The 22,356-nt window shown below is 39.0% G+C and overlaps 1 protein-coding gene across 3 annotated transcripts; it reads right to left on the minus strand.

Moving 5' to 3' along the window:
- Window positions 1–1,244: 1,244 nt before the first annotated feature.
- Window positions 1,245–21,426, minus strand: MSL3 (MSL complex subunit 3). Of its 3 annotated transcripts, none has more exons than XM_027897108.1 (13): window positions 21,232–21,426; window positions 19,165–19,247; window positions 18,511–18,606; window positions 17,837–17,937; window positions 17,036–17,127; window positions 16,084–16,206; window positions 15,461–15,621; window positions 13,422–13,580; window positions 12,893–13,155; window positions 12,401–12,510; window positions 12,121–12,220; window positions 11,598–11,682; window positions 1,245–2,157 (listed from the first exon to the last, which is right to left on the minus strand). In XM_027897108.1, the coding sequence occupies exons 1-13, from the start codon at window positions 21,328–21,330 to the stop codon at window positions 2,058–2,060; spliced, it is 1,572 nt and encodes a 523-aa protein (XP_027752909.1). In that variant the 5' UTR covers window positions 21,331–21,426; the 3' UTR covers window positions 1,245–2,057. The 3 variants fall into 3 exon arrangements, 2 of the variants coding, with proteins under 2 accessions (XP_027752909.1, XP_027752908.1); XM_027897107.1 differs by lacking the exon at window positions 21,232–21,426 and adding an exon at window positions 20,598–21,077; XR_003572717.1 differs by lacking the exons at window positions 1,245–2,157; window positions 11,598–11,682 and having other exon boundaries at window positions 12,855–13,155.
- Window positions 21,427–22,356: the final 930 nt, after the last annotated feature.

Genomic DNA, 22,356 nt, shown 5'->3' on the forward strand with positions numbered 1-22,356 from the left:
ATGAAGACTACGCTAACTGGACCTTCAGAATTTTTCCCCCCTCACATCTTCCGAGCATCACCACAAAGTATCAGTAAATCAATATCAACAGTATTCCTAACACCTACATGCAGACAGAAATTGACATTTTAATGGTTAAATACAGTCATACAATAAGGTTTAAACACTGTTCATAACTTGCCTTGTACGCACAGGTACCTACAACGGAATAAAACCAGATATGCCATATTATACACTAACATTCCTGCAATAGAAAGGATAAAAGGATGAAGTTTCAGGCAGCATTCCTAGATTAATTTAATGTTAGATAGTCATTAGTGTTCTGTTGAATTGTCTTTTTAGAGAAACAGGGTTTAAACCTAGAATGAAAGATGTTGGCAAAGTGGATTTTGGCGTACATGGATTCTGCTAGAGGTTCAAAACTTCTCACTTGAGAATGAGGGAAGTTTACAAATGTGGGGTTTTTTGGTACAACAGAAATGCATTTAAAAAAGAGTAGTACTTCTAAATAGTAATCTTTAGAATTAACAATCACCAAATCTGCATGCATCCATGCCAAACATTGGCTTAACAACCACTGAGTTTAACAGACTCTTCCAAGAAGTTTCTCTAAAAAGGAGAACCTTAACTGCTAAAACCAAGCTAATTCATATCTTTTCAAAAGCTTGAGCGACAATGAATGTCAGCAGTAGATTTCATATTTTCTTTGGTCTTAGACTAAACTTGCCATTTACATTTGAAAGATGATTTCTCCATATTATTGGTTTCTGCAAATCTGTCAGGAAACTTGAGTTCTGCATTACAGGTAGCATCCTAACCAAGGTAGCATCTGAACCAAGAAGTATTACAGAGTGATAAATGCAGTAGTCTGTAAGACAGAGTCCTATTTTCTCCCTGTGCTTTTAAAATCTGTGCTTATCTTGACATGGCAGAGTGTTCTGAAGGTCAGCATTCTAAGTCGTGGATGAGCTTTTGATGGCAAGAATTATGTTTCAATTAATTTCTACTGAATGTGTTGTCAGATTTCTAGGAACTCAGTTCTCACTGAATTGCTATTTCCAGAGCCAAAGTGTCTAAAATTGTCTAAAGAGACAGCCTTCAAGTCTGCAGAAGAACACCCAATGATACAGAAAAGGCTTCTCTCCATATGTTGTCAGTGCTCCCACTTATTATCTGCACACTTAGCACCCTCAAAAATACTAATTAAGCAAAACCAAGATGTTTTAGACAGTCAAAATCACACATTTACACAGCAGCCACTGTGACCTTTATTAAGAAAAGAAGTGTCTGCCAGTTAAACTGCGATGACTTTATTGACTTCTCCACTTGTAGAAAAACAGTTCTTTCATAATGGCTCTGGAAATCATTTACTGCCAGGTAAATGCTGAATTCCCGGCAACGTATGGTCTGCTTGGAACTCTGGCAGTCTTACCATGAAAGGGCTATATTCACCCTTGCAAAATGCAAAGTAAGCAACACATCTTTCATTCAAGCAACAAAGTCATTCTTGAGGCAGATGTCACGCTAGCCAAATAGCAAAGCCACCTTTACATTAAGCAATCCTTTCTATCATGACAGTTCCACAAAATGAAGGGTAATTTATGAGAAAAACAATTCATAGGACACCAGTTAAATGTTCTCTTCATGTAAATGTATAGTCAAGTCTTATTTCTCAGGCAGGAGAGGCTGAGCTAAAATGAAACACAGCACGATGATCTATCTTCATGAAAATGTCCTGTTGCTAATGTCTCTTTTGCCTCCTTTCCTCTTTATTAGTCCTGTGAAGTCCTATGCATTAGAAGTCAGAACAAGGTTTCTTCATTCATCTGGAATCAGATTTATATCCAATCGTCTAAGTGACTCACAATGCTGTCTACACACATTTCTGAAAAGTAGTTCTCCATTCCTAAGTAATCCAACCATCATGAAAGATATTTTCCGATTTCTTCAACTCCAGAAGTTGTTATAATTCCTTTTTCATCTTCATCTTGTAGCCATGTAGCAGAACAGCATTGTCATGGTCTATGTATAGTAGGATTTAATCCTTATTAATAACTTCAGTAGATTGCCCGAGGATTTTTAGTACTGTAGTAGGCTTCACATGCAGCTACATAAGCAGATTCTGGGAAGAAATCATCATGGTATTCTGCTAAAAACCTGAGAAGAAAGCACACCAAAAAAAAAAAAGGAACAGAACATGAAACATTTAAGAGAAATGCTATTTTCAAATTAATTTTTAAGCTCAGCAAAACCACAGCCTGGGAATTAAGAATTATTACACTTTGAAATTTGGCATAAAAAAGACTTGCCCTATTTTTTACAAGTTTTACACAGTGATAAACAGCCTTCCCCTATCACTCTGAAATCCAAATAGCATTAAAAAAAAATTGCTCCAGCTCAATTTAAAAAAATCCAAAAGCTGAAACTACATTCAGAAAAAGAACCCCCAGAACTATCACAGAAGGAAAAAAAAGTTAAAGAGATCTTTCTGCAACTGCTGTAAATTACTTGCTCAAAATACTATTTTCATTTGTGTCTAAACCAGTATCTTCAGTTATCATGTCAGTATCTTATACAAATGGTCAGGAACCATTAAGTCAAACTGTATTTTTTAAGGTAAGTAAAGCTATGATTTCATATGTTTCATGTGCCTGTGCATTTAGGGTCTCCATCTTTCAAGACTATCTGATGTAAATATGACTCTCAAAGACAAAACACATCCTTTGCAAATACAGTTCCTTAATGTCATATTTCTGCAAGACGGTCTTAAAATATTATTCAAACAGCCAAGCACCTGATATTTATGATGTCTTTCTACTCTTCTAATATGCAACTGTTTCCTTGTTTAGGACTGAAAATGAGAATAACCAGTGTTGCTACTAACACTAGTAACAAACAGCTAAAATTACTACAAGCTTTCTGTTCTTTCCTTTGTAATCAAAGACACTGGGTATATAAGTGGGGGCAAAAGGGCAAAACAATCCTTAAACTCAGGACAACAGTGAAGCTGTGCTTCAGAAAAAAAAAAAAAAAAAAAAAAAAAAAAACAGACCTTCAAAAACACCTGGATATTAAAGATCAGCATCAATAAACATGGCAAATTGTTAGCTTCAGGTTCTCTGAGTTAAGACTAGGAAGCAGCAAAAACAACAGGAAACGATGTCATTTGCAGGATCTGTGTTTTCTCAAGAAACAGTGGCTAGGGTGATGACTTCACTACTGGAAGCTAGAAATATCAGTTTTGCAGAATCAATACTCTGGACACAGAAAGTCCAAATTAAAAAAAGTGTATGTATGAATGCCATAAAACCTACAGTGTTTCTCCAACCTCACTCACTGCTACACTGCCTGAATTAGGCACATGCTTTGATCTTAACAGAGTAGAAGCATCAAAGAATATAGGCAAGATTCTCTATATAAACCAATTTAAATTTAATAAGGAGTATATTAATTGCTCAGAGCTCACAGAAAATGATGACAGAACAAGTGAAAAACGGTTGATTTTTCCACACACACCCTCGATCCTTGTACTTAAACATGGGTATCAAACAAGTGCTAAATGGGAGGAATAACTAGTTACATCCTACTAATTCTAGAAAAAGCAGTGAGAAACAAACTTTTTTAGAAGAAATCAATCCTTCAGCGTGTCATCATTAACTCAGATGGCATGTTGTCAACTTCCTCCACACCTGCTTGTTTCACAGCAGCTCTGTAATTAACAGTATACAGGAGGGCCTAGAATGGTTTCTGATGTAAAATGTTTCAAATCACTACAAAAGAGTACTGAAATGAGAACAATTTAGAAGCTAATAAAATACCTGAATCATCAGCTGCTATGACCTCTGACTTTAGCTACCAATAATCTTCTGTGATATGAGGGGTTGGTGTGAAGTGAGTATGGGAGGCCTAAAACTTAACAGAGTTGCATCTAACAGGCTTAGACATAAGATTAAGATGACCTACAAGCGGAATTTAATTAATAATTCTTCATTAACACATGCTGATGACTCCAACTGATTACAGGGGTTGATGAAAATCTTAGTGTCCTTGGATAACATTCAATAAAACAGAGCACTAAGAGGGTTACATGTTTTAAAAGAACACTAAAACAAAGGAACCTTCAGAGGGGACATTGGTTAGCTGACAGTTCCAAGAATTCTAACGGCAAGTCATGGAAAACAGGCTCATTTTCTTCTACAAATTTCCTGACTTTTGCTTAAGATCAGTCATACATGCCAGTTTGGTGCATACTGAAGTGACAGCTGGTAGAGATGAGAAATGTTAACTGAGATGCTGTGCCACAGTTACAGCTCAGGCAGGCAGAATGCATGCAGTCAAATGTACATCTCCCTGTTCTCCAGGGAACAGTTGTGAAAAGCAAAATACCCCAGAGCTAGCAAACAAATTATTTTCTGCAGAGAAGTGGGAGAAAACTGCTGAAACACACACATGGTCAGCTTCTGTCCCAATCCCTTGTATATCTGTACACAAAGAGCAGGGCTCTTCTGAAGTGGTTTTCTATTCAAACTACATCACAGTGCAGAAAGTTGGCACAGAAATATTAGGAGTCTCCTAAGACTCTTAGCTAGTGGATATTTCACTAATGCTTTGCTCTTGGACAAGCTAAAATAGCTCCAAGATCAACTACACTGGTACCTCTAAGCCATGAGCCAAGACTGAAAGACAGAGGGAGCTGTACTTAGCAGGCAGAAGCCATGTTCAGCTATAGACCAGAAAGCACATTGCTACTGAGTTGCTCAGAAACTGTTTCGTTACTTTTAACTCACAAAGTTGATCAATTCAGTCACCTGTTGCATTATTGCCTTTTTCGTTTTTATACTTTTTATAGAGCTCATAGGCATACATCTACACAGTTGATGTATGAAACTACTTTGAGTAACCAAGTTCTGAGATGCAGAGTCCACACTGATGCAAGACTGCACACTTTTTTCATCATGAGCATCCTCAAAAAGAAAACTCACGCTTTACAGTCATGCTTAGAACATAGGCGTAACATGGTACAATGTAGCTATTTCCCTCCCTACCACAGGTAGAGGCAACACTTCTCAAAGGACTAGAGGGCATGGAGACAAGGGAAACAGACATGTGGGCAACTTAGCTTGAATAATTCCTATGTTCCGATATTCAAGTGTGGCAGTCTGTAAGCAAGCTTACCTCAGGTGACTCCCAGCAACAGCCTCACAAATATACTACCACCTGACTTTGAGTTATACAGGCAGATCTACCAAAAAGAGGCACAAAATTATCACTATCCACATTAGAAGGCCTTTTGACACGTCAGGAACATTTATCAACAAGAGGCACTGAATTAATATGAGCTTTAAGAGCATCATCCGGTAACAAAAAGGGCCTTGTCTTGACAGCGTCAACACAACTTATCACCAAAACAGTCTCTGCATGAAGAAAAAAATTTCTACTGAACATCAGCTACCATCACATAAATAAACTTCAGGGACAGCCCAAAAAGCGTGAAAATTACAAAGAAAGGAAAATCTTAATTTTTAGAAAGACAACCTCAGCCATTAAGGTATAAGAACACAGAATTCAAAGGAAAAGCTCCCAGGAAGGTGACATCTTAGACACTTCTGTTACAGAGTTTGAGAAGGTAAGCAGATGCTTTGAAGAGATCAATGGCCTGAGATAGATGCTGTTTGAAAAGCAACCATAATGATCTATCTAAAGGAATTTGCTAAGAGAGGATTACGGATCCTAACTCTGAGTCACCTCATCAAAAGAAATGTCATTTACAGATTAAGAAGTTATCTCCCCGATTTATAGGCCCATCTCCATCTGGAAGGTTGTTCAGAGCAAAAGATCACCAACACAAACTCCGTCATAACCCCACTGCCCTTGGCCTTTTAAGGGAGAGCCCAGAGAACTCTGAAGACACCAAGCTGCCAACACAGCATTTCCAGCAATCAGGATGAGTGGCCATGAAAAGTGATAACTTCTAGTACCACTTTTGGGAAAACAGCCCTACAAGAGCTCAAGACAGCAGTCCTTGGTTTGTCTTGAAGATGAAGACCCACTTATGGTAAGGTCATCACAGATCCGTAGTGCTGCATTCTGAAAAAAGCTGCTGTAACACATTTGAAGTATTTTGGGTAACCTCTCAGTTCAGACATATGATCCAAACCTCAGCTACTGACCAGCAATATGTACCATTCAAGTACCCAAACACTCATGATTTGATAAGCAGAAGGAAGAGAAGCAATCCACATGGTGAGTTTCAGCAAGTATTTTTGGCAAAGCAACCAAACTTCAGTCAAGAACAATAAGCACAGATGAGCATATTCTGCAGACCAAGCAAATAAAAGCCCTCTGAAAATAAGAACCTGTATCATACCAGGTACTCATTGACTAAAAAGCATTCAACATCAAGGTGCCAAAAGTTTGAGAGGACCCAAAATGGCAATTACCTTTCTACCCATTCAATGAACACAGCAAAGCCCAAATAAATGGTAGTAATGCCCTAAAATAAGGCACTTGGCAAACAGAATTAGTTCAGAGTGTTTCAAAACTTTTTAAAAAAAGTTCCTTTATATGTTTGTGCCCTCTAAACCAACACCTCAATTTATACTCAAAAACTTGATTTTCTCACATGTTAGGTCCAATTTCATAAAGTTTTCTAGTATATCATAACCGCTATGTTGCACAGATACTCTCTTCCAAGTAACTGGTTAATCCCAAAAATTGAGGCCAAAAAAACCCTAATATGTTCAATAATATGAATTATTTAATAATCAATATAAGAAACACTGGTATAATTAGTCAGTTATCATCTTGCAACTTTATTAAGCCACAATGAATCACAATGAGTACGAACTCTGTCACAAAGCAACTTGACATAAGTAAAGATGTTTTCTATTCTATTCCCCATGTGCAATGCTTCATTTTCTCATTCTCATACACTAATAACCTCTCATTAATTGTACATTAGCACAGACTAGTGGTGATAATTCACCACTGCACTTATACAATTACTACACTCAAAATGCATGCAGCATTGGAATGGGCTGCCTAGGGAGGTGGTGGATTCTCCATCCCTGGAGGTATTTTAAGAAGAGACTGGACGTGAAACTTGGTGTGGTGGTAGTGGATCAACGGTTGAACTTGATGATCTCAGATCCAAGAGATCATCAACCTACCCATCTGATTCTACGATTCTGTGATTCTATGAGTAAAACCAGAGTTCTGTTTCTTAAGGTTACTTGAAACAACTTGTCATCTTTCTATACATTTTATTATTACAGTTTTTACTATCTTTAATACATTTTATTATTACAGTTCTCTAATTCGCTCACATTCTGATCTGGCTTCCTTCTCAGAAAGTGCTGAACAGTATCAAAATACTTTTCTACCCATGGAGCAGAGTGGCACATTAGATACAAGCAGATTGTAGAGCATCAAGGAAAAAGAAGAGAGATCTAAGCTTACAGGAAATATTGAGTTTGAAATACCTGTGGGGCTTTAACAAAGCTGAAGACCATCAAGAAACTAGTTCTCCATAATCTGAAAGAATACATGTTGGCCTCATCTAAAAAATACGTATTAGAAGCAATATTTTAGAAACGTTTCATCACTTACTCTTTTCAATTTCAGGAAAGTCAAAATACCTATTTCTTTCTAAAGTGCTGTACACTTGGGTTTGCATTTTTTCCTACAATACAATCCTGAAATTAGCTCAGTGAAGATGGGTCTTGGTATTATAAAAACTGACATGTTCTGCACTCCTAATTTTTTAAATAGCTCCTGTTGATCAACAGTTCTGAGAAGTGACCTCTCTGATCCCGAAACAGTTTTCCAAGTCAAGGCTGTGTTCAAATCAATGGAAACAGCAAGCCAGAAACTGGCACCTTCTTGCCTATCATTTCTCATCACTGAAGCAGCCTCTGGTGCCATGCCAGGCACCACACAGTACAGAGAAGTCATAAAATACAGCACATAGAGCATTTTATTTAAAAAACGGCTAAAATAATGGAACTGGTTAAAAGATAATACCTTCTCTACTCAAAAACCATTAACAGGCAGGAAGATTTAATCAGGAGTCCTTCACTATTGGAATACCAGTAAGCAAGTACCAGTTACTGTGTGACCTTTCACTGCTTGCTCCCGAAGACTGAACTCAAGCTATACATGAAATTCAGTGAAACCAACTGGTGACTTTGTCATTAAAGTCTATTTCAGACTGCAAGTACCACAAATTATTTCCAAACTAAACCATTTAAGACTCTGAGTTCTGTACTTGAGAAACTGATTTTCTTCTGCAAACTCTATAACTGAAAAATCAACTTTCATGTTCTCCACGAAGAAATTTTCATTATGCACACTTGTAGAAAGCTGCACTAAGCACAAAGGGTACAGCTTAACAAGAAAGTCAAAAAGATGCATTTCATACATTCCTCAAAAATATAGGTTGTCTGGGAAACTGAGAACAATCTTGTCTAGCAGCAGTCTGAGGGCATGACTGGAAAATATTATCCATGTAGCATCTCAAAGAAAATTTAATGCATCTATCAAGTACTGAGTAAACTCAATAAAACAAGCTTCCTGACAAAGTATTATATTAAAAAAGTCTCAGTTTCTCAGCCCACATGAGATTAATAGTATAAATGTTAAATAGATAAATGTTAAGTGAAACTGTACATTTTAGCCATAAAATCATAATTCAAAATTAAATCAGTATCAATGCAAGAACTAAATCAGTCATCTACTACATGGAAGTTTTATTTAAAAATATATAAACTGCTTTTGCTTGGACTACTCTGCCTAGACTTCAAAGAAGATTCAGAAGTAGTTTTATTAATGCAAACAGACATATCAATCCTTTGTCTATTAGAAAAATAAAGAAATGGAGAGTACTTCAGCTTGTCACTCAAGAACAATTCACTAAAAAAGAATTAAGTAAACTGGCTGCTATCATCTAATCCATACAGATCTTGTAGGGCAGTTCTTACCCTTCAAAAAGTAAGCCAGAATAGAACTGATATAAAGTATTTATAATAAACATCCATTCATTCTTTCATTCCCAAAAAGACAGAATCTGAAATCTGAAGAACTAATACAAGATATCACCTAAACCTCAACTTTTCTCTTGTAATTCGAAACAGATAATGCAGAATTATTTCTGTGATAAAAATCAAGCATGAACAAGTTTCTAGAAAATGTAGTTGTTTGACCACTTTCAATGGTGGTCAAACCCACTTCAGTGGGACAAAGAAATATATACCCAAATGAAAGATGTGTTAAAACACCATGAATATGTGTTGAGGAAAAATAAAATCTAATAAACTGCATGGTTTCTGTGCTACCTATTTGAATACACAGCATAACTGATAAGGAAACTAGACTAAGAAGAGTATTTATGACAAAGGTACTTAAGACCTAATGCTGCCTATAGAAGTAACTGTAACTTGGAAGCTTTTCTGGCACTGTCAAAAAAGAAAGCACTTGAAAAAACAGAGAGCCCTCAAATATTTTGTTACAGCAGATACGCTTGTCTTGAGGGGCTCATTTTGGTTTAGTTGTAGCCTGGTCTGGGGGACTGAAGCACACTTCTGTTAAGTGTTTTCTGAAAGGAATACAGCTTGTGTACTCAGAGCACTCCACACCGCAACACAAAGCCCAGTAAGTGGGAACTGCCAAGAGATTTGCTTCAAAAGCACAAATCTATCTCACCTAAAAATGCTAATGTGATTTATTTCTATGAAGAGATGAATGAGATAGTACGACAGAAAAATACAGATATGGATACTACAACTAGAACTTTCAGTTTAGCCACCTTCCTACTGGTACAGGGAGTAGGGGACATGTTTCTCCCTTCCTCCATTCTATTCCAGTACAGCTCACCCATAGAATGGGTATGAAAACACTGAATTAAGGATGCTAAAAACAGAGACCTGCTCTGGTCAACACAGAAGAATCTGAACAGGCAAAGGTCTGATAAAAACTGATCTGATCCACAGTGAGTTAAGTCCCCTAAGAAATATTCACTCCAAGGAAAAACAGGTTTCCAACAATGGGGCCTACTTTTGTCCTGCTTGACTTTAAGGTACTTTGAATGCCAACAAGAATCTGACAAAAGAGAGATGCAAAACTTAAAAACTAAACGTTTCCAGAGAAAAATTTTGTATTGTAAAAACTCTGACATTTGAAACATCTTATTTTTGATAAACAATTTAAATAAAAGCATATTAAAGCTTTCATCTTCCTGATTTCTACCAGGACTTCTATTTACACTACAGTAATATTACGTTACTTTTCCATGCGTGGCTATTGAAGTCATTGACCAAAAATAAAGTTACAATTTCCACATTTGTTCTAAATGTTTACTATTCGCAAAACTTTCTTGGCAATTTTATTTCCCACTGTATTGATGCTGCACAGCACACTGGTATCTATCACCTCACTGTCATGCACAGACACTAAGTACAGCACCTGGTAAAAGTAAAGCTTATCATCGTGCAGGTATGAGCTTACTGACTCCAGCTGTGAAGCTCGTGTGTTCAGATAGAGTTTGAGTATCTCTAAAAAGCACTGCACTACACCACAGAGAAACCTTGATGTTCAAAGCTCAAGTCAGATAGACATTTCTTTTAAAAAAATCAACCATAATTAAAAACATGTTTTAAAGCACAAGTTTTCTCCCCCTGTTTATGTCAATGAAAGTCATAGAATCATAGAATAGATTGGGTTGGAAAAGACCTCCAAGATCATCAAGTCCAACCCCTGATCCAACTCCAATTACTATAGCATGGCACTAAGGGCCACATCCAATCTCTGCCTAAAAACCTCCAGGGATGGTGAATCCACCACCTCTCTGGGTAGGCTGTTCCAATGCTTGATTACCCTCTCTGTAAAGAATTTCTTCCTAACATCTAACCTAAACCTCCCCTGGCAGAGCTTGAGCCCATGTCCTCTTGTCCTATTGTTGGTTGCCTGGGAGAAGAGACCAACCCCCACCTGGCTATAACCTCCCTTCAGGTAGTTGAAGAGAGTGATGAGTTCACCTCTAAGCCTTCTCTTCTCCAGACTAAACAACCCCAGCTCCCTCAGCCTCTCCTCATAGGACTTGTGCTCAAGTCCCTTCACCANCTGGACCCGCTCCAGCACCTCAATATCCTTCCTGAACTGAGGGGCCCAGAACTGAACACAATACTCAAGGTGTGGCCTCACCAATGCAGAGTACAGGGGAAGGATCACTGCCCTGCAAAACTCTCAAGATCATGCTCTCAAAAAACAACAATGTAGACTTCGAATTTCTTCATAAACATGGTTTTTAAGCAAGACTTGTCATTCTATATATAGTAACAAACTTTTCAACTTCAGTTCTCTGTCACCGTATTTCTCAAAACTCCAAGCAGAAAATTCAGGCTCCCTTCAATTTGAGTTACAGAATGGAAAAATCTTACATTAATCTTTACTCAAATAGTCATCGTTAAAATTTTATATTAATTTTATATTATTGTTGTAGCAAAGGAAAACTAACATCTTATTTTAAACCCCCTTTGTCATTCCAGGACATTTCGATCTATGTAACAACAGAAACGCTGCTGTGGTACATTGTGTCACATTACCTCAGAAACATTTCGAAGTGTTTTACCAAAGCCTTTAGGTTTTTGTCAGGAAAGCACATCTTCCCCAATATTTCTGGTAGCTTTACTGTAAATAAAAGAAATAATGTCTACATCTGTTCTTTTAAAAGCAACTTTTAATTACTTTTATCCAGTATAAAGAAAAGAATATGAACATTTCTTCTCCCCACAGACTCCCCTTTTCCTTGCAAGCTACTCAGTGATCTTTCAAAGCCTGACTAAATAGGAACATGCTAAGAAAGTGAATGCTGCTTGGTTTAATTACGTTTGATAGTGTACTGGAAGTAACGCTGCTTTGCTTTTCTTAAATGAAGGCTTACAGAGCCAGTAAAAGATAACCAAATCTACGAATAGCCTAAGAGTTCTAAACAGATTAAAAAGTACATTTAGCCAAGAATAAAACTAGATGTGATGAAGCAAACAGAAAAGTCACACAGGTATGGGCGCTAGAAAAAAAAAAAAATAAAGCAACTTTGATAGAGCAGAGAGTTTGTCATCAGTTTACCAAACATCCGCAGCAAATGTTGAGATCCATAGATGTACGAAGGAGGTGGCGGTTGATCACTTGGTGGATAATTTTCTGGCATCAATTTCCAGGACAAAACCTAAACATAAAATATGAAAACATCAGTTATTAAATCTTTACAGCATCATAAATAATTTAGTCTGTACAGACCTTCAAATGCAAAGTAACACCAACAAAATCTTTTTTTTCATAGCCCTACTCTGAGGTCCACAAACCCCTTAATTATGCAATCTAGGGTAGTAACCTTAAAATCTGTTACCTCATTCAGTTCATTGTTTCTTCTACCTTCAAAGCCAGTAAAAACCGTACTCCCTTCTTTGCTAGGAGTCAAAGTTATTGGTGAAGACGACCCGCTATGGACAGGGGTTTCTTCAAAAAGAAAGAAAAAACAAAATAAATTAAATCAGAAATAAATTTTATTACTTGTTTCATGAAACTATAAGCCATTAAACTCAACTAAGGCCTGCTGCTAAAATGTTTGAAGTCTTAAACACTGAAATTCAATAAAGGCTATCAAAAATAGGCTCTCAGAAATGCAGTTCATTGAATTCTGTGGAAAAATGCAGTCCCAAAGTACTGTGAATATTGCTTTATATTTCTCTCTTTGGTAATAAGGCCTCAGAGATAAATAATTGATACAAAAAGTAATGAATTCCCACTTCAATCACACAAATCACAGTCCACACAGCATTAAAAAAAGAACAGAACTTTACACTTTGTTTAGACCAACAATTTGAAGAGCAAAATCTACTTTTTTCCAGGTGCAAGAAGAGCTTTGGCATAGAAGCCGGGGTCTCAAGATGCCGCCTCTTGGGCTGTGGGGAAGCGCTGCTCTCTGACAGCCTGTCGCAGTTGGAGCTGTGGCGAGTGGAACGTCTCAGTGACTGCAGGATTTCAGGCTCAGCTTTCCGCCTCTTTGGCGTGGCCGGCTCCCCTGTGGTGGGCTGGCTGTCGGTTGACTGAGGTGTGGGTGGATTCAGTAGAGGAGGACTTGGGGAAAGTTCCTCTTGACTTCTAGGAAATTAAGGCAAGTTTACAGAGTTGAAGAGATCAGTGTTCCCCCCACAAAAGAAATTCTTCCAGTTTCACACATCTTGTTAAACACTTATTCAGATAAGACAGTCTCCTCCCAATAACAATTAAAGTGATGAGGCCTTCTATTAAATACTATTTTCCAGAAGGATACTTGTTTTCAAATAGAAGTAAAACCCACAAATATGACATTCTCCCACATTTTACTGAGGAGACAAGGAGTATTAAACTCCTTATATCCAACCTACCTGTTAGTACTTGTTGAGTTTTCTTTGATAGGAAGAAAGAACTTTGATGAGGTCACCTTCTTAAATTGAGCTTGTTCATAAGGATAGAGCAAAATTAATGGAAGTGTGAAGTCAAAGGTTATTCTCAGCCCATCCACCATCTCTTTACATAACTCAACACTAGAGGGGAAAAAGAACATAAATTTCAAAGTTGCATGTCAAAATTTTTCAGTGTAGTTGTACAATACTGCCCTTTAGTATGGACTATTAATATCATAACTACAATACACTGATTTCATCACTAAGTAATAAGTGATTAAAAGCATATTTAAAAAGACAGTGATTGCTCTCATTAATTTAAGAGTTACAAATTTTTTAAAAGTCTGCTTCATAACCTCAAAAAAAATCACACAATTTTTCTCAGTATTACTGGATTAATGAAACCTACTGTAGAGTAAATAAAGTTAGTCAGATGTTTTCATGTAGCATTATTTTGTTTTTCCAAGTTTACTAGGCTGAAAAAAGAGGCGTAGAAAAAGGAAGCACTCAACAGACTGAATCTCAGTCTAAAATGAATATGAAGAATTTGACCTATAGCTGCTATGATGCAGTCAAGGCTGTGCTTAAGGCATATCCAGAGAACCAACAAAACCAGGTAAATTTCCATTGGACGTCAACATCCAATGGTCTGATCCAGTAATCAAAGCACTACATTTAGAGGCTACCAGGAATTTCAGTTTTTGGCTTGTGTAAAAGACTCACAACGTTAGGTGGTGAGTACTTGTGCTGTTACAGCAGAACAAAGAACACCAAGTGCAGCCCACCCGCAACATCTCTCACCTTTCTGAAGGTATTCTCCTCTCATGTTTCTAGTGCATGTACGTGTAGGGTAATGGAAATTTGATTCTGTCAAAATGACCCATGTCAGAAATTCCAAACCTATTACCATTTCATACCACCTGCTGAAACTACCGCCTCTGTTTTTTTAAACACTATATTTCAATTGGATTGGGGGACTATCATGTGCAGAAATTCTATTAGATCCAAGAAGGTCAATAACCTTCAGTGTTAGAACAGTAGGGGCAATATAATAAAACTGTCAGCTGAACCTCTCCTTCTAAATGAATACACATTTGTAGAAGTTACTTAAACATACACCTTTAAAAATTATAATGTGTACAACCTTCTGTTCATATTTCTGACATTTCATCTAACTTTTTTGTTTGGGAGATCATACTACAAAGGAAAAGTATCATTAATCTATCAAAGAATGAATGACATCAACATAAACACAGACACTCATATAGACCAAATATTTCAAGGAATAGTGTAATTACACAACACTGAAATAGAACATTGTAACACAAGGCAAGATCACTCTTACATAAAATACAAGACTGCAGACTTACATAAAGAAGCAGTCTCATCTAATACCAACAATCTTTAACATGAGAGAAAAAAACTACCAAACAAAAAACACCACACTGCAAACATGGAGGGTTAATTCATTTGTAGCATGGTGAAAGAATATAGAGCTCAGCTGAGAAAACAGAAACTAAGACACAATCAATTTTAATAAACCAGACTTGTGTTACTACACACAGTTTCCCGGCATATTGACTTTAGGATTTAAGACCATATGTCAACTGAAAAAAGAACCCCACCCTGCACTTGGCGTTCTTTAGAAGTCCTTGTATTAATTTTTTATCCTTTATAAAACTTGAACTTGTTCAGTTTTATTTAAGCAGGATATTCTCGTATCAGATATCACATTTTTCACATTGACTACAGCAACATATTCTTCCAAACGAGTCACAATATTTACAAAAACTTACATGATAAAACAGGAGAGTGGTACTTTTGTATAATGACTTTTCAGAATATAGGGAATCTCACTGATAAACAGTCAGTGTTACCGTACTACAGGTATCTGTCAAATATCTTAAGCCTTGTAAATAGACATACATCATAGTATAAGCTCACAGAAGTGAACAGCCATAGAACACAGAATGCAAGCTCGTTCTTCTTGCCACAATAGCACTGGACTAAATATTACTTACTTCTTCTCTGGTGGCACATAATGAAGATTCATATTTGCATGTGGAGTCATCTGATGGTGCCGAGACCTTTCATTGGCTGAAAAAGCGGCATTAATAGCAAAATGTTTCACATATGACTCCAGGATGGTTATTATATTTGTCTGACAAGGAAGCTTCACAAGCTAAAAAGAAACAATTAATTAATGTCTTACAAAAACAGTTAGTAAGCATACCAAATTAAAACAGGGGCTTGTAATGTACCAGCTAACTCACTAAATGTCTAGTGCATGAAGCTATTTCAGGACTGACTAATTTCAACCCTTAAAGCGCATTTTTGATCAAATCTTTATAAACATCTGGAGAAACAAAAAACATGGTAAAGTTAACAAGCTTGTTGCATTTCCAGTTTTAAAAACAATCTGCATTCTAAAATACAGTTGGGTACTGAAACACTACACTTAAATATGACAAGTCAGTGTTTTAGCTATAGGGAAGTCTGCTACATTCTTGGTATTCTTCCTTATACTCTCTAAGTTCACCTTTATCATGAAATAAAAAACCCCAGAACTTGTATACACAAAAACTACTTTTGATATCTTCCTCACCCTCCCATGCACATTCATTTCACAACTTTTATTTCATACCCTTTTTCTTCTATTAATATAATAACAGTCTTCCTCAAGCTTCTTTTTCAAGACTTCAGGAATTTCTATGCTTATTGCTCTTTCTTCCATGTCCCTTTTTGTATGAGTGTCTTGTTCTTCTTTCTACAACAGACAGTTCAAGAAACAATATATTGTTCATGCTTACAAATATTAGTGAAAAAAGAACTTCAGTAGTCAGGATGCAATATAACAACCAATTTTTCTCATACAAAGATTAAATTGTATTATTTATGGAATAAATATTTAAGTGGATAATAGCCTTACTGTAAGCTATTTAACAATACTGGTTTTGAAAGCATTTGCAAATTCATTTCCTAAAACTTTTTTTAAATTTAGCATTCTCTTAAGTATTTAACAAACAAACAAACAAAAAAAACCAACACCAAAAAACCCCACCAAAAAATCCCACAAAGAAACTAAACCAGAAATTTGTTAGGTTTCGCTGCTTCAGATCACCCTCGCTGTACTAGTTATATTCCACACATCTTCAAAACAACTGTAGAAAAATAAATGTGGGGTTTTTTTAAGTCAGTCCCCTACATCCTAATTTAAGACCAGGGATGACATGCCTGTGTCACAGTAGAATACACAACAAATATCTTGCTGCTATTAGGAATTGTCCAGCCAGCACAGATCAGTAAATTTTTACAGCACCCACAGAACTGCTACATCTTCTCCATATAAGACTTATGTGTAGGAAGAGGGGAAAAGAATTTGTATTTTTAGATTAATATCAAATAATTCTACAATAATATGACATACTGCATCATTTTCAAAATCTCAAAAACAGTAGAGACCAGGAGTAAGAAAATTATTGTTTTAATTTCAACTAAATTACCAGCTGTGGCCCATATTTCATCTACTTCAATTTTTCCAGATTTTCAAGTACAGATGTTTAAATTCTATTAACTTAGGGTGCTCATGAATATACCATTTCTGTCCTCTCGTCTATGTCACTTTCTTCGCTTTTTATTTCTTCATCTGTTCCTTCATCACTGTCATCAGAGGAAGAACTACTTATAGCTGCATAAAAGAGATTTCACATATTTATTTCACATGATTACATTGCAGAGGTTATGACCAAACAATTTCAGGCCTCAACGCAAGAAAAAAAAAGAACAAAACACCAAGCCACCAAAAAACCACAACCAGTTTGTTATATTTAATGAGGATGAATAATTCTAATTTAATTAAACACACAAGTATTATTTACAGCATGCTATAAATGTCTTAACTATGTAAGATGAGTTATTAGGAAGTATTCTTGTATCCTCTCTAAGAACACTCACTTTTAAAGCCTCCCTAGATTTCTGAACACCCAGGTACTTCTTCAATTTTCATTAGACTTTAATTCGGAACGGGGGATTTAATATGTTAATAATTCAATCAAAAGGTCTAGATCTGTGCAGTGACAGTTTCCAGAACATCAGGTAAGTGCCAGACAGTGTTCCTGTTGGCTTCCTAGTTACAAAGAAAACTACAGGAAATTAAAGATCTGTCTTGAAAGTGAAAATCAGCCAGTCAGCTGATGAAAAACAGACTTTTGTGCCAGGTAGACCAGGGAAAAAAATAATCTTATTGCCTCCTTCTTCATATAACTGCCTCTACGTATTCCAGAGAGCACTATGATACTCTCACATCATCCTAATAGCAAGTTACAGCATGCTCTGCTCCCCCAGGTCAAGAAGTTAAAGGTATCCCACTAGTTACTAAAGGATGAAAACAAGCTCACAGTTTTCACTGCTCTCATCATTTTCTTCAGCAGGAAGGCTTTTTAACACAGAGTCAACACCAGGCAACCTGCAACGTCTCTTCTTTCTTCCCTTTCTTCTCCTACAGAACATAAAATGGTTCACTGAAATTTGGCTAATATTCAATTTGTTTACCCTAGCTAATTCAACTACATGCAAATGCACAGGAAATGGATGTTTGAGTTATTTTTATTAGTTAATGGTGAAATAATTTGGGCAATGCTTATTTGAGAGTGGACACCTTAATATCTGCACAGTACCTCATATTCATGTTCTCAAGCAGATCCTCAAGCCATGGCCAACCAATATTAGATTATTGCTTTTGGCTGAAAAAAACTTCAGGTTTTCCTAAGTTATTTTGCAAGTACATTTCTTGGGGAAGATGTAGATCCAATACAGAAGCATTTTGCACAATAGTTAAGAATAACATAGTTATTAGTGTTAGTCTTTTAGAGTGGTGCTTAAGAACAATTCATGGGTATCTACCTCAATATCAGAAGAGTAGCTCTCTAGAATGCTCTGACTGTACTAAGTACATATCTACCATCTACACCATCTACAGCATGACCTAAGGCCAAGCTCACTTGTAGACTTGTATCCGTGTGAATCTGAAAATGAATCTCTCATTCATTCTGAGGTCAAAAGGATTTCTTACATGCGAGCCACAGCCTTCCGAGCCAATTTACGCTGTAATCTGCGGTTTTCGTCTGTGTCACGAAGAACATGATCTTCAGCTGCCCATCTATCCCAGCTAAGTCGAAAGAAAATTAACAATTACTATGAATATATGTTACTCATGATTATTAATGAATTAATATACCTTAAATTTACAAAGCACTCTTTCGATGTCATTAAAGCAACATCTGTATCACAAGGTTTGCATTCTTCTGCATTCATGTGGCTTCAACTCTCATGTTGCTGTCTAAAGCCTCTCAAGATTTGACTTCACATGCAAGAGCATTTGTAACAGATCACAGTCAGACACTGCACTCATGTATTGGCCTTGAAAACCAAACAATCCAAGTCTAGATTTAACAAAGCATAAACTTTTATTACTGGAAACCTAGGAGCCACAAGTATATGTCACAGACAGATATCCCATGAAGTTTAAACTCATGGCTATCAAACTGATTCACTGAAATTTATGGATACAGATCAATAAGTCAACATGAGCAAGTATACTAAAGGCATTAACAAAATCAAAAATACTCCTGAAAACATCAGTCCTTTAATATTCAGTGCAATGCCTGTCTTTACAGAATAAAACAGAAGAAATGGAAACACTGAAACAAGACATACGGTTTCCTACCTTCTATTCCAACCATTAAAATGGATCAGATATTCTGGAATCTTTCTCCCTTTCTCATCTTTTCCAACAACAATATCAACAATCTGAAACAAATATTGAATAGTATGTATTAAAAAGTGTGAGAGAAAAGTAAGCCTTCCAGTATTTTAGAGAGTTTATGCACAAAAAAAGGAAATTAAATTAGACAGACTTATTTTGCCAGTTAACACTGACACAAGCAGAAGACATGGATTATACTACATTGTCAGAAAAACTAGCCTTCTTGTTGAGTACTTTTAATGTTGGGGGCTGCTCACCATCTTTGTCCTGTCCTCAAACATCCCATGCTTTCAAGACAAAGAAAGAGCGATGTCAAACAATGCAGTAGCACAATATGGATATGAAGATTTGGGCTTACCAATGTTTTCTCCTCTGTGCTATCTCAAGCCCCTAAAGCAGGAGAAAACACTTCTCTATATATAAACCATAGAAATGCTGCCCTGTTGAACATCACAGAATCTCAGCCACAAAACATTAAAAGGTTTTGTGAATATCTGAGCCTTTGTTTTCTTTCTGTTTAACACATGTGAAATGGGCCAGTCTGAAAGAGCCTGCACCTCAGAGGGATAAGATGGATCAGGTGGATCATTAACAAAAGCATTGGTAATAGTAATAACAAAGGAATCGTGCTGCCTGCACTTGAGTGGCTCTCCACAGATCATGTATCAGCAGTTAGACTACAGTGATGTTTTAATTTAAAATTATGTGTGATGTTTAATTTTGGAGCCCAGACTTTAAGAATTATTGATGGATTCAAGAATAGTTATGCTATTTAGGGCATTTGAAAGTAAAGAAGAAAAGGCACTACACAGTTTTGCACTCAGGATGCCTCTATGGATAGCATAGAGGCTATCCTAAAGCTGTTGGGGTTGTCAGAACATAGGAATATGTGTACAAACAAAAGGGTAGCCCAAAATATTACAGGACGGTGGAGTTTCTAATCAAAAAGGTTTGAGAAACAGACCTACACAACTAGTAAACTTCCAGCAAAAACTATTGATTTGGTCAAGAATTCAGTTGCAGTACTTCCCTTTTCATCCGTTTAACAAACAAAAGAAAAAAAAGAAAACCGAACCAAACAAACACAAAACATCTGTTTGCAAGTTGGGAACAGATGATTTAGGACTGCAAAATAATCCTGTATTTACATAAAGCTCTGTAATTATTATCACTACTCTTAAGATCAGGTCTTACTGAATCAGTCACCTCCTACTCCAGCACTTATGATCCACCGCGCACCGCTTGCTATCCTATTTCCGTATTCTCTCTGCACCAGCGGTGCCACTTAAACCCTTCTGAAAGGCAGAAGGGCAGCAAGCGTGGGAAAGCGGGAGGGGGAATAAATCTAGCTACACTAGGAAACTGCGGGGATGAAAACAAGGTTTCAGAATTACTTTGTAGGTGTTGAGCCGAGTACAGGAGGGGGGGAAGCGCTTCCGACACTCCCAGAAACCCTGGGCGGCTCCGCTGTCTACCTGTCGCGACAGCCAGGCCCCGAGGGCCCGCGCCCGTCGCCTGTCACCCGCCTCTGCTCCCCAGCGCTCTGGGAAAGGCCCAGAGGCTCCTATACGGCTGCTACACGCTCCCCTCACCCTCGCGGCTCCGAGTGCGGAGGGACAGAGCCGAGTCTCGCCAAGGGACCGGCCTGAGCCGCCCGCAGGGAGCGATGCTGAGGGGAGGAGAGGGCCGGCGGCGACGGCACCGCCTCGCTTCGCCTCTCTGCCCCGTGCCGGGGGGCGGCCCCCGCCCCGCGGCCTCTCCGCCTTCTCCCCCCTCCCCGGGCCAGCGCCCGTTTCCCGCAACAAGTGCTGCTGCTGGCGGAGCCGCCTCCCAACGCCTGGCCGGGCCCGCAGCCACCTCCCTCCCGCACCACCTCCCCCCGGGAGCGCGCGCAGCGCCCGGCGGGAGCGGTAACGGGAGAGCGGGAGCGGTAACGGGAGCGGGCGGGCCGCGCGCCGGCCCCGCCCCGCGCGCCCGGGGACGAGGGGGACGGGCGGGAGGGGGACAGGGGCACGCGCGGCCGGTCACCTTGGCATCATAGAGCACTTTGGCTTTGGTGGGGTCGGGCTCGAAGCAAAGAACTCTCTCTCCCCGGTGGAACTTAAATTTCATTCCCCGCGAGGTCATTTGTTCATCATGGCGCAAAGGAGAAGAGCCCCGCCCGCTCCCGCGGGGAGGTGCCGCGGCCGGCGTGGCCCCGCCCCCGGCTCCTCCGGCGGGGGCGGGCGGGAGGGAGCGCCGCGGGGGCTGTGCCCTGCTCCTTCTGCTCCCTCTGCTCCCCCTGCCCTCCGCGGTGGAGCCGTGATCGGTCCCGGCCAGGGCGAGGATGAGCTGCCCGCCTGTGCCCACGCCGCTGGTTCCGCGAGGTGCGCGGCACGGGCAGCCGGGGCAGGCAGCGGGAGGGGCGGCGGAGGGGGGACGGGTCCCTCCGAGCGAGAGGGTGGCCGCCTGCCCTGGGCCGGGGGAGCCCGGGCAGGGGAGGCGAGAGCGCCCGGGCGCGGTTTTGCCGGCCGTGCTGGCGGTACCCCGGGAGCAGGGCCTAGCGCTGGGCCTGTGCCCGCTGCGGGGCCGGATGCACCCCGAGGAGGACGGCTGTCCTCTCTGCTACTGCTGCCCCTCACCAGACATCCCCAGCCCTTACCCTGTTTCCCGTGTTCTCTGCTCAGCGAAGAACTGCCCCTACTCCCAAGTGAGCTATGTGTATATTGTAACCTTCTCCAAGGTTTATTTTCCTCTCCACTGTTCTTTCATTGTTCTTTCTTCAAGAAAATCATCATGGCTAGGCTTTGCAAACGAAGATTTGAGAAGGGCTCTACCCACGCTTGCTACAAGCGTGCTGATGGCCAAAATTTGATTTATCTTTCCAATGTTCAGTTTCAGATTCCATGAGCATGCAAATAGTGGAAATAAAAGCAATATTCAGCTTTCTTGCCAGTGCACCGATGCTTGGAAGGGTCTCAGCCAGGGGAACACTGCTGTTTCCCACAGGATGTTAGTTATTAGATGCTCTCTCAGGCTGTTACAGTTTTGATGCCAGTGCTGTGTTTCTGATTTACACAAGACCACGACAGAGCTGAGAGGCCTAGGCTTAGCCAGCCTGGTAGAAAGACCAGTTAATTCGTCATTATTTAGCATTTTTTGAAGTTGCCTTTC

Source organism: Empidonax traillii, unplaced genomic scaffold (genome assembly GCF_003031625.1).
Source record: "Empidonax traillii isolate 1590-97213 ecotype Southwest subspecies unplaced genomic scaffold, ASM303162v1 scaffold530:size435587, whole genome shotgun sequence".
NCBI lineage: Eukaryota > Metazoa > Chordata > Aves > Passeriformes > Tyrannidae > Empidonax > Empidonax traillii.